The 13,099-nt window shown below is 45.1% G+C and overlaps 1 protein-coding gene and 1 non-coding gene across 2 annotated transcripts; one reads left to right on the top strand and one right to left on the bottom strand.

Moving 5' to 3' along the window:
- TBPL2 (TATA-box binding protein like 2) lies at positions 1-10,612 on the bottom strand. The gene is made up of 7 exons (XM_067295657.1): positions 10,562-10,612; positions 6,992-7,398; positions 5,846-5,933; positions 5,041-5,132; positions 3,598-3,765; positions 1,923-2,017; positions 1-80 (listed from the first exon to the last, which is right to left on the bottom strand). The coding sequence occupies exons 1-7, from the start codon at positions 10,610-10,612 to the stop codon at positions 1-3; spliced, it is 981 nt and encodes a 326-aa protein (XP_067151758.1).
- Positions 10,426-10,497, top strand: TRNAG-UCC (transfer RNA glycine (anticodon UCC)). Its single transcript has one exon. It is a non-coding gene; the product is annotated as a tRNA-Gly (tRNA).
- Positions 10,613-13,099: the final 2,487 nt, after the last annotated feature.

Raw genomic sequence — 13,099 nt, 5'->3', positions numbered from 1 at the left:
TTATGATGCTTTCTTGAAACCTTTTAGAATGGGATAGATGTTCTCAAATGCCTCATAGATTTCAGAACGCTCTTTTGCTCCTGTAAAGACATGTAGGAAAAAGAGATGAAGAATTAAGTGTTGAGAATAACTGAATGCAACTCAAAACTAACGATGAGATTACAAAATACAGGAGTTTAAAAGTCACTTTAAGAAGCATTGTCAGAGATTCTTTTTTAAAAGCAGAATTTGTATTGTGATACTTCTGCCACCTCACAAAGAACAGAATTTCTATTTTGCTTTCCTTTAAGATGAGACTAGATTTGTTTAGTCTGTAGCACAAAAACAGCAGTTGGCTACTCCTGGCAGGTGCAAAACGTTGGCAAAAAAAAAATAAAAAGAGGCAGCTCAGAAGAACCACAGCATTATCTGTTCAACAATAACAGCTTTGCCTATTGATAAGTGAAAAGCTGGAGATAAGAAATGAAGGGCATTTTTTCCAATACTGGAAGTTGATCCACAGCTGATTTCAGAACTGGAGGGGAGGAGTTCTGAGGAACTGTGGGGTTTTGTTTGTTTGTTTTAAAGCTTTGTTAAGTCATCTGCAATTTCTAAGCCAGCCTTATCCATGTTACCACAAGCAAATCTTTAATACAAAGCATTGTGCATTAACTGTACTGCAGTAGACAAGAACATTCCTGGCCAGTGACAGTACTTTACCATACTAGTGTAAAAAACATTAGCTACAAGCAAACTGCATTTAAATGAGCTAAATAGCTGGACTAAGTAGCACTCAGGATGAACTTCTAAGCCTTCTCCTTTCCACAAGGATATGCCAGAACATACTTGGTCATGACTAATTCATTTGAGTTACCACAAGAACCTTTCTTAATCAGGAGGGGAAAAAAAAAAAATCGCAGCTCAACAAATTCAGTTTTTTCATTACAGTTGGGCCCAGCGTTCAGAGAGAAGGACTTAGTCCTTCCCTTCCCTTAGTCCTTCTGGGCCTGCTACACATTCCAGAGGGTGTTGCAATTAGCATACCCAAAATGTATTCTGCAAATATCAGCCGAGTGGAGCTGACCAATATGATTTCACTGGACCTAAAAAGGTGGGGGGAAATTGAGGAGGCAGCATTTAAGCTTTGTCCTGAGTGCCCCATAGTTCAATTAGTTGAGCTCATTCATGATTTATGACTGTGAGAATCTCTGGCTCAGGCAGGCCCTTTCTCATTTGTCTTTCACATACCACAAAGCTCTGGTGTCAATATACATGCAGCATTCAGTTCTTCTGGGAAGAAGCAGTACTATTTACCTTTCAGTACATCCGAATAAAAGCGTTTTCCTGTGTTTTACAAAAGAATGTTTAGGGACATGCACTCAGGAATTTAACTTGTTCACAAGGGATCCGAAGTACAGATATCTGCTGAGCACACTTATTCAGTAAGGCTTTCACTTATGAGTGCTTTGCCAAACAGTCTGGAATGGGTTCCTACATCTCCACCCTTTCCTCTAATAATTTCTAGTAAATGTTGTCAGTGAAGTGTTTTTAAGAAGTTTGCTTCCTGTCCAAACAATTTTAAACTGCTGTTATTATGGTATCCGTATTTAAGCAACTGAATAGTTACTAGCATGTCAGTATCCTGCTGGGATTTGGTACATTTATGCAGAGCATAATGCCATATGTGTCAAATAAAGATACTCCAGCTTAATGACATGGAAATCTGAGACACTATACAAAGCAATATGAGATTCTAGTGCCACAATGCTGATTATAACCTGCAGAAAACACAAATAAGTATATAAAGGCATCAGTAGGCATAAATAAGCTTGCTAAGTGGCTTTACTATGGCAGGATATTAGTTTAGCTAATGTTCAACTTAAACACTTCCTTAGAACATATGGTAGCACTTAGTTACAGCTGTGCAGAGGGAGACCACTTACCAGTCAGTACAACTTTTCCAGACACAAAGATGAGCAGCACTATCCTAGGTTTGACCATCCTATAAATAAGTCCAGGAAAGAGTTCAGGTTCATAGCTGTTTAAAGCAAACAAGAAAGATTAGTAAAATATAAGCATGCTTCAGTGTTGTCTGCATGAAGTGCTCTTAAATTACATTAACAATAATGTAATTACAGATCTTAAGCTAGCTACTATAGAAATGTAGGCTGGGTTTTAGGCATCTTGAAGGGAAACCTGGCAAACCCTGCCAAAGCTAGTAGGAGTTCTCCGTGCTTACTTTTAAAAGACTTCCGAGTCTGCTTTTCTATAGTGCTGAAACTATTAATGTAACCTTCAAACAGCCCTCAAACCCTTCTTAGACTGCAAAGAGCCCTTATTCTGAAGTGCTTTGTGCAACTAAGACAGGAAGACAGCCAAGTGCATCTTTAATATATATTTAGTCTTTCAGCCAAAGCAGCCTAAAATTACATGCAAAATATTACGTGTAGTGCTAAAACACCCATGTGGGATTTTTTCCCCCCTCTGGTATTGAAATCTTCATCCTTTCCTTGGTAATGGCAGTAACTAGCTTTGAATAAACCCATCCTGAAGAAGGCACAGCATGTCCATCACCCAAACACAGGTTTACTTTAAATTAATGGGTAATGAACATACAATCAAGTAAGAACCAAAGCGATATCCCAGAAACACACCGTACTCTGTTTTGTATTTTGCAACTGGAGTCTGGCTTCACCCCTGAAATTTAAAAACTTGATCTTTGCAGACAGACATCTAGTTTGATGGGAGTTATGTCAGAGGCCAGCTTAGCTAAAGATTTACAGTGAGCACCTGGCCTCTGCCCCTCCTCCAAGTAGCTTAAGAGCTGCTTTAATTAAACCTGAATTGTTTAATCAAGACTTGTTATTTTCCTGTTGACATGGTCTGCAATGAAAAAAAAAAGCACCCACTAAGGGTAGACATTACACATAGCTAGTCTAGTAAAATTCTAATTACTAACACTGCTCAGATTAACAAAAACCTCTGGTACACATTTCTTTGTGAATGTTTGACACAATCCTCAGTGCTGCTGCAGACAGCTATACACAATCAAAGGCGGCCAAAAAAAGTCTCTTTTTTAACCAATTGAGCAGAGTAAGTATGAGCTTCTTGCAAGTCTCCAGTCTCATCTAACGTGCATCCAGTTTACCCCAGAAGTGATTCAACAGTTACGTAATACACTCCCAGTTACAAGGATTCTAAAGCTGGTGCTTCTAGTGTCCCTGCAAGGAGAAAGCAGTGAAAACACCCAGGAGAACAATTTAGAAGGGCCCTTTGCTGCTGCGTTGTGCCAGTCACTGTTCCATGAGCTGAGAGCTTTACCGTGAATTGCTGCACATCATCATGGCAACTTATCACAGGGTCATTTTGGCCTATGCCTTGCTAGGAACAGGAGTTACTGCAAGAGAGAAACCTTATTATCCTTATTGCAACACACGGCACCCATAGCCACTTCATGCTTGCTGAACCAGTTCTGGTGAGCAGAAGACACACTATGTATTCAATATCCAATTAATTACTCTTTTGCCAGGTTTGTACAGCCTCAAATTTGAGTCTGTTTACAGTTTACAAAGACACTGCCTCAAGCTGCATGGCGTTGCAACTCTCACTGCCACTTACCTACTGAACTGCTGGTGGGTGAGAACCAACCCTTCCAACCGGATGGGGAACCTCACGTCACAGCTCCCAACCATATTCTGTATCTTGAAGTCCAGAAACTTGGCAGGGAACCCAAGCTTCTGCACCACACGTGCATACTTCCTCGCTGCAAGCCGTGATTGCTCTTCACTGAAGGAAGAGCAGAGGGGGAAATAAGCTTTGATTACTGGTTTCTTCTGGTTTTGAACCTGAACTTCAGTTTGCATGGGATGGTATTAACACCTTTTTGCTGTAAATCAACACCCAAGCTTGGGATAGGAAAAGTTGGGTTTCTTCAGAAAATAGAGATGACTTTGACCTTGAGGTTGCTGTTCATGTTAAACACCTGGAGTTTTTGGCTGTTTCTTTTTAAAAGCACCATGAGACTCTGTCCAGATCAAGAAAGATCCAAAATGCACCTTCAAAGACAAGCTGGGGACTAAGTATATCGATTGTTTGATACTAAGCATCACCAAGACAAAGGTATGGCACATGAAAATTCTCTTCATACCCCTACTCAAGTTAAAGTCTCAGTGCTCCAGAGGCAATTACTTTCCTTCCTCCTAACTTCCACGTCTCACACAAGGGAGACCACCTCTGTCTTTCAAATTATCCAATTTAGTCAACTCTCAGTTGGCCTAACTGGTCCAAGTTCCAAACCCTAGCCTGAAGATTTCTGCTTCTTTCACACTTTCATACTTAGTCTTGTATGGTCTGCCCATTATGGGAGTCAATCTGCCAAGAAAGTACTCTCTCTTCCTACAAGCCCCAACTTCTCTATTTAGGTAATTTTGTCTGCCGCATGCTTGTTCTGGAGTAACCATATTGCACCAAGCAGCCAGGTGCTAGCAGGAACATGCAAACAACTATGGTAGCTTTGAGGTAAAGCCCAACCTTCAGCGTGGAAGTTTAGACTGACAAGAATGAGCTTAAGGAGAAGAGGTCTCTTAAACCGTAAGTTAATGTATTATCCCATTGACATTTAGGGCCATAAATCAATGAAGCTGCTGAATTTGAGGACAAGAGCTTCAAAGTACAGAAATAATCTTTGCTTTTCTCCAATTCCTATTTTCTCTGGAGGCAGATCTGTTGGACTAGTGAACGCACACTGAAGAGAGACTTGACAGACACAGGTTATGTCCTGACTCACTTTAAAGTCAGTGAGAAATGCAAATAACCCCTTAACAATTCCTAGGCATTTTAGCAGCTTTTCTGCTAATGTCTGCTCAGCTCAAGCTATAATTGGGAGCAGAAGCATGCAGTTCAGTAATTGCTAAACTCCCACCATGAAGCTAAACATTTTCAAGATCAGCGCTTCATCTTTTCCTCACAATTACGGCAAGCTCTTTGGTAAATAATTTAATCAAGGTTTTCCATCAGAATATTGTTATAGCTGCAAGACGCAGGCCCGGGGGGTATACCTACCTTTTTGCTCCTGTGCAGACCATTTTTCCTGAACTGAAAATAAGGGCTGTTGTTCGTGGTTCCCTGATTCTCATGATCACAGCAGCAAACCTCTAGAAATTCAAAGTAATACCTCACAATGAAGCTGGGGGATTTAGTTGGTACCATATTTCAGTTCATTCTTTCAGGAATTATCACCTTCAAGAAGTTCAACACAGCATGAACTTGCTTTGTAAAAGTGTTTATTTACTACCTTCAAACAAGAGTCTTCTTCAAAGACATGCGGATTTAAGAACACAGGCACAAGACCACTGCCCGTTTCCTTACATTTTGTTTAACAGCCTGGAATCACTTACAGTCACCCCATCCATTCTCAGGAAGTTTCTACAGTCTAGGCCACTTGCTAGAAGCATCACATCGTACCACAGCTTCCTCAAAAGCCAGTCTGACTCCCGTAATTCCCTTTCCTTCACCCAGGAGTTTTGGGTTAGGTCTTTCTTCCCCCAGATGAGCCATTTCAGCTGGAGGTAGCAGACCACAAGTGGGAGAGGCCACCTCCTTTCTTAAAATGCTTGGAAACATCTCACTGCAGGATCACCCTGTGCACTTTATTCAAAGGAAAAAAAATTCCATGGGACCATAATAATTTTTTTTTTTTTTTTTTTAAACTTAACACCTCCAAGTTGCAAAACTTTTGTGACTTTCCCCTATGGATCAAGACAGCGCTATTAGAAAAGGGAAAAAGCTCATGGGAAATCTGTATTTTTTAATTCAGCAGCCCTAAAAAAGGGAAGTGGGGATAAAGCTTAAAGTCCTTAAGATTTACCTTTGGGTTATACTCCGCATTTCTGGCATGCAGAGCTATGTTCTTCAGATCTAGTTTACAAGCCAAGTTTACAGTCGACACTATGTTCCTGAGGAACGAGAGAGGAATTTTCTTATTGCAAAAGCAAACCATTACACAGCCAAAACCCAACATTATTAGCTTAGTGTGAAGTCACAGTCCAATTAATTGCCATCAACTAATTTCCTGCCTGCCTCTTTCCCACTCCAACACTAAGCTACTTTTGGCAAAACTTAAGTAATTTAATATCAAAATTAAGGTTTCTCACAGCAGAAGATATAACAAAGTTCCAAATTATTAGTCCCTGCATACTAAGCCTGCGTGTCTTCCCAATAAATACATCAGCAAAGTCTTTTAGAGCTTTGTAAACTCTTAGTAATAGTGCAATTTAAAGTTACTGCAGCACTCTTAAGGTAGATAAGGGTATCTTATTCTCTACAAGTATAAACTACTCCATAGTTGCTCTAGTGTAGACAAGACAGGATCCTGTAACAAGGCCCTTTCCCTTGCTCAGTTAAGGCTGCCTTTCTGCTCTCAGAGAAGAGCAGATTTACATCTTTAGACCTCTGGGGTCACTCCAAGATCCTCCTTGCTGGAAGAAGGCCTCCTTTTCAAGTGGGGTTTTCTTTTTGGTCTTTTTGTTCTGCCGGTTGCAGTAACTAGCAATATATACTATATAGTAAATCACTTCTACCAAACAGTTCTCCCATGGAAATTCTTCATCTCCTGTTTCCCAGAAGAATATATTTCCCTTAGGAAGCCAGAGCATTGCAGATACTCGCTCAAACAGCATGTTTATCAAGTCCACTCTCCCTCATTTTTCTAAGCTGTGTATGGTTCTATGCCATGTCCATTTTTGTATTAAATTCATTGGCATAGTATCCAGTTGCCTTCCTGTATTGTCTATTCATTTGTTCCACCTCTCAAATAAAAATAATAATAATAGAAAACCCTCACACAGTGTTTTGGGTGGGCTTGTTCAAGACCAACCCATACTTCCTACGTTCTCTGATAAGTAAAAAGTCAGGGCACTTCAAGCAAAACACACCTAGTCCTCAAGGAGATTAGGCTTCAGCAAACATGGTACCATCCCCAAAACTATTACCTATGTTACACGGATTTACTTACTGTAACTGAGGAACTATGCCAGAGCTTTCTGATGCAGGTGTCACAGGGGTCATAGGTGTCATTGGTGTCAGAGGAGGACAGACACCGGATGCATCGGAGGATGGCTGGGTTGCATCTGGATATGACAGACTGCTTTCATCCATGAAGATACCGCTGTCCTCATTTCTTGATACTGACCCATCAAGCTCTTTTTGCATTTCATGACCATCTTCAGATGGATTTTGTTCTCTGTCATCTTGGCTAATATCTGGAAGAAAGCTGAGATCCACAGAAGAGAAGTCTGGAGGAAGCTCTTTGGGCTGATTAAACTGAGAAGTGAACAATGCATCTAGAGTTGTCGGAATTGGAAGGTCTACATCATACGGGCTCATGGGAGTAAACAGCTGAGGACTAGTTGAGAGGTCATCCTTGAATTAAGAAAAAAAGTGTCATTAAGGTTTTTGTATTAGAACAATTACTTCAACTGGGAGCCTGAATTAAGATGCATCTTCTGTTCAGTGAGGAAGTTTCAATATTTCTCCTCCCTGCACATACACATTATAGCAAAGAATACTTTTAAGCTTTCAGAGGTGTTGCCTGACTGTCTTGGCATATAAAAAAATCAAGATGATTTGTCCCCAGCACATTTTTATTTTTATGGCTCAAGGGTCAAACTAGCAAACAGAACAGCAGCCCACAAGTTGCAGGTGATGGCCCAAACCCACCAGCTCCAACTCTACTGAAGAGTCAAAGATGGAAGATATGAAAAGATGCAAGAAACGGTGGCCTTTCTATAGCAAAGATGTGCATGCTCCCACTGCATTTTACAGGCAGTCTGGACCACACCACGCCACAAATTGAGAAATATTGTAGACCTTCGTCGGTGATTGGAGGAACAATGTTGGCATTTTGCCCTTCACAGCCTTTGCTGTGCCTCAGTTATAAGCAACATAATTGCTCATGACTTTTTCTGTGGAAGACAGCCGGCATTTTCTGGCTGGCTCTAACCCTCATTCGGTATTTTATGATTTCCTCTCCCTGCTCACAGGGGGACAGCATCAGTGTTGTGTTAGATTTGTGCAACAGAGGGCAGCAGTTCACAGAATCACGAGCAACTTAGGCATTCAGCTGCTGGCAGTACCAGACTAATTTAAGCAAGACACCACTTGCAAAGCCAGTGTCCTTTCCCAGATCAAGCGATTAAGGCATGCAACACATCTGCAAGCAAATTCTTGCATGCTGATGTCCTCCTCTATCGATAACAGCTGTTTAATTTTTTTTTAAACATTTAAAAGGCACTGGAATACTGAGGAGGCAAGTGCTTAAGAAAGGATATATTCCCTTATTCATCTGGGTACAGTCCTCTCATTAGTGGAAAGCTTCTTCTGGGAAGGTCATCTCAGCAGCTACCCACAGTGGGCAACCACCTGGACTAGATGACCCATACAAGCAGTCTTGTGTTCATTTAGGTATTTTTAGGCTTGAAAGCCAAAAGGACTCGGAAATCCAAGCGTGTGTTGGAGCTGGGAATGGAGCACAAGACAGAGGCCCTTGAGCCAGCAGTGCCTGCCCGATCTCCGGAGGGAGCAGAGTTTCTGGATCAGCGCGTCGCAGCCCGCAGCGGGTATCGCTGTGCGTTCTGTGCTCGTCAGCTCACTTCGCAGTGCAGTCGTGTATGCTCTGCACACAGGGAGAGCTCTGCTCCTAGCTGCTGGGCAGCATATTTTTCTGCAGACACTTGGAAAATTCTTAAGTGACAAAACCTGCTCAGAGAGCCTTTACTAGCTTGAATACAGATGCAGCCAGGTCTCATTACAAAAAGCTTCATGAATACCTAGATTCAAAACTGCTTCTTCTAGGTACAGAGCCCCATATCAGATCATTTGGGGTGGACTGATCCTGAATAAATCTAGACACTCCTTAACCCCTTTGCTCTCTGGAAAACAGGGCCCAAGAGCACTCCAGATCAGTAAGTCAGATACAAGTGTATTTTAAAGGAATAAACAGATACTTACAAAGAGACAATATGCTATGGAATAGCTAAAATACATCTTGTTTAAAAATGTTTTTAAACAATGTTTTTATTTAAATATTTTCGGTGTTAGCAACAGGGGAAGGAAAGCACAGTCTCTGCAAGTCCTCCAATACACAAAGATTTAGCTGTAGAGGAGCTGACTAGGAAAGTTTTCCACAAACCAAGTGACACACAGAGGACAGCACAATAACAAAAACAAAAAACCAAACCAACCTCATCACTGAGGCTGCAGGACTATTCACACATCATACTCAGGGGCATCAGAGAATATAAGAGTCAAGAAACAGGATGTAAAGCAAACAGTTTGTGACATAACTTGAAGAAGCTGATGGAGAAAACAGCAGCATATGAAGCCACAAGCATTAAACAGCTGAAAAACAAAAGCAAAACAAAAAAGAAGCAGAAAGTAAACTACATAAAGGAGAGAGAGAGAGAGAGAAAGCAAGTCTTCCTTTTGCATCAGGTTTCCAGAGAATGGCTTTAGAAAAAAGCCTTCCAGGGTTAAGCACTGTGGAAGATGGCTTCTTGTTAGGCAGATGCTCAGAGGCTGTGAAAAGGGGGGCACAAGACCATGTTTATATTGGGCTGCCTGCCAAGGGTTATTACTACAGACTCTAGGTTAATTAACTTTTACTGACAGCCCCATCAGCTGCACAGCTTTGGAGACCTCCCAGCGGCTCCCTAAAGGAGGTGTCAGACATAGCACCTGTCTGAGATCACTAAGTTGGGGCAGTTTGGGGGAAACAGCCATTTTCACTCCCATTGCAGGAGTCCAGGCAACCCAGGTAGACATAAATCAAAGCCAGCTGTTTTAAGCAACAGACTGAGTTTCTCTCTCTTTTTTTTTTCCCCCTCCCCCCTCTCCAAACTGACACCCCACACATTTGCTGCAAGTAGTAACCCAACAAGCCTGAAATGCAAACTTCAGTAGCTTTTGCAAAAGCTGGGTTATAACTGACTGCATTAGACACCTTACAGGGTTGTATTCAGAGGGCTTTACCCCCTGCTACTAGGAGGTTTGTGGATTTAAAGAGACTGGCTAAACCCTTTCCCCGAGCTGAAAAATAGCTTAAAACAGGATGCACCTCATCAGTGAAAAGCAGAAGGGCATGCAAGGAAAATGCTGGGCTGCAGCATGGGCGCAAGGCTCGGCGGCAGTCCCTGCACCAGGGAGCCGCCTGAGACTAGATGGGCCATTTTGAACAGAGAAAAAGGAGATTTTTAGAAAGAACTGCCCCCTCGGTGCCAGGGCACCCTGGCACACAGGTCAGCCGGGGCAAGCAGCGCTCCGCAGCGGGAATTCACGCTTCGCGGCGCGGCGATGCCCTGCGCGGGGCCCTAGGGCGCCCGTTCCCGCAGCCGCGGAGCGGGGCCCGGCGCGCTGCACTTGGGACGCGGGCGGGAATCGCTGCACAGCGCGGCGTTGGTGGTATAGTGGTGAGCATAGCTGCCTTCCAAGCAGTTGACCCGGGTTCGATTCCCGGCCAACGCAAGCTACGTTTTTTTTCCCCTTCTTTCCCCCCCCTTTTTTTTTCCCTTTCCTTCCCCATCCCTACCTGCCCGGCGCAGCCCTCCAGGTACCGCTCCAGCGGCGATGCACCGTCCATGGGCGCAGCCGCCCGCGCAGGGGCTGCCTCGCTGCCCGCCGCTGCCGCCTTTAAGCGGGGGGCGGCTCCGCACCACCTGCGCCCCCCCGGGGCTGGGGCAGGTGCAGCTTGTCCAGGGCCGTGGGAGCGGGGCGGTCCCGCCCACTCTGTCCTGCGGGGCACGGGGTACGTGGGTGCATGTGGTATGCAGGGCCCACATCGTGGGCAAACACCCCCCCGCTAGCCCCAGCCCGTCGCAGCCCCTGGGCTGGGTGCCAGAGGTAAGGCCCGGACCTGACACAGGTGGGCAGTGGGGGAGGTTTTGGGAGCGGGTCGGAGGTGGCTCTCTAGGAAGCCCGTACAGGATGTTTCTCCCAGAAATGCTCTTCTGGTGCCTGGTTATCTGAGCAGAATCCAGCCCGAATACTCCACTTTAAATCTGAAGCAGAGCTGAATTCCCAGTCGATTTAAGATGCACAGAAAGGCATTGGTGTGCTGGGGGATGGAGCTGCATCGGGGCCAGCACGGTCCCTCACTGCTGTGATTTTTACCCCTCTCAAACAGCCCGGATCTGCCTTTGAGCTGGACACCTTTAACCTGCTTTTGGTCGGGTTGCCCACGGGGGCTTGCTTGATCTCGGGGCAGCACTAGGGATGGCAGGGCTGACTCTCGCGCTGTGCAAGAGCCTACGAACACCGCCTGCTCGCGAGCTCCCCTTCCTTCTGCTGACCCCTCTCCCCTCTGCAGGGCTGAAGATAAAAGAGGAGTCAGGGCTGCAACTTAGACCTGGTAAAGATAAAGCTTTACATCTAGCTGGTGCTTTTCAGAGAGCAAGTGTAACATGCCCTGAATTTCTCCCACCTGCTTCATTAAGTGCAATAACTCACACCTGGCCCCATGAAAAGAGACTGTTTCCCTTTAACAAGCTCAGGGCAAGACTAAACCCCCCAAACTCAGGGCATTGCAACGAAATGACCTATTCTCAGCTGGGCTGGTGCTGCTAACACTGCCGAGGGGGGAGGAAGCAAGTATTCCTTGTAATCGCTGCCGTCCTTGCCTTGGAGTTGTTTTCCCCGTTGGTATCTATCCGTTTCTACCCCCCGTGTTAAGGCTGGCTCTCGGTGTGCTGCACCCCATTCCCTTTTCAAAAAGGCTCCTGTGCTGTGAGCAGCTCAGCAGGTGTGAGGCAGATCAATGCAAACCCTCCGCCGCGTTCCCGGGATGGATTTCCGTGTTGTGTCTGGGAGCGCTAATTGATGCTCCAGGAGTGCTGTGCTGCCTATGAGGCTCGGGCGCTTCTTGACTCGGCGCCAGCGTTTGCTGTCTGACTCGTTCCTTCTCCCCTTGGCCTGTCGCTGCACGGCAAGTGATGGGATTCTGTGAAAGCTCAGCTGGGGAGACGTCCTTATCCCTGTCTTGGCTGGTGCGTGCGCTGGCTGCTACGTTAAATAAACCTGATGCTCTGCTAGGGAGGTCTTTGCTTTTTGGTGTGAGATCTGCTTGCAAACAGCTGGCGGAGCTGAAGAAACCCTTTGGAAGAAGGTGTCAGAGTCCATGCATGCAGCAAGTGTTTGAGAGGTGCTGCCAGGCTCTCCTGGCTCCTTCCAGCCCCCTGCAGCGAGTCCCAGAGGCGGGAGGGGTCAGATCTGCATCCGTTAGACGTGAGGCAGAGCGTACGTGGCTTACGAGCATCCATCCCCCGGAGCACGGGCTGCTGGGCTGGTTTTGTGGTATTTCTAGGGCTTTTGTTCCCCTTGTGCGGCCCTACCTATACAATTGCAGCTATAGTAGTATAAGTTTCCTCGATCTAACTAATCCTTTAATGCAAGGCTAACACCAGCCACGTATAAGCAGCCTGCAGGACCCTCTGGAGATGAGATACGTTCACCCTGAAGCTCCTGGGCCCTGGTCCGCCGTCTGCGTTTTGTGAAACTGAGATAGAGAAGTGAAACACGACATTTAAAGTGACAGAGAGGCCACGTAGAGGTGAACACGAAATACAAGTCTCTTGATATTGCTATTGTTTCTTACCCTGGATAAGGGCAGCCTGCAAATCTGGCGTGGGCACTTCGTGCCGAGAGGATGGAAAGACTGCACAGGAAAGGATTGCTGGATCAGTCCCTCTCATAGCACTGCCTACAATAGGAGTAAACTAAAATCACGCCTAGAAATGCTTTGAGCATTGATTCGTACGTGATTCGCAGCACTGATGGGCAGAACTCATCCTGGGGCTTCCAGGGAGCTCAGCATCAAACGTGTCTCAGAACTGCCCTACTTGCTCAGTCATGTTTGCCAACGTTGAGGCTCTGGCGTCTTTTCCTTCAGAAGCTAATTGCCAGTAGGTGCAGCTGAGGAAAGCTTGGGAAGCGTTACTGTCCGGGGCATGAGCAGTGTGGTCTACAGCAGAAGTGAAAAAACGGAACTGTTACAAGCATGAATGCTTCTCAACTCTCATCTGGGGCAGGTTTCATCTGCCGAACGTCGCTCGTCCCGTCCACCTAACAGTGC

This window comes from Apteryx mantelli, chromosome 4 (assembly GCF_036417845.1).
Source record: "Apteryx mantelli isolate bAptMan1 chromosome 4, bAptMan1.hap1, whole genome shotgun sequence".
Lineage (NCBI taxonomy): Eukaryota > Metazoa > Chordata > Aves > Apterygiformes > Apterygidae > Apteryx > Apteryx mantelli.
This window is presented reverse-complemented; position numbering and strand designations above follow the sequence as displayed.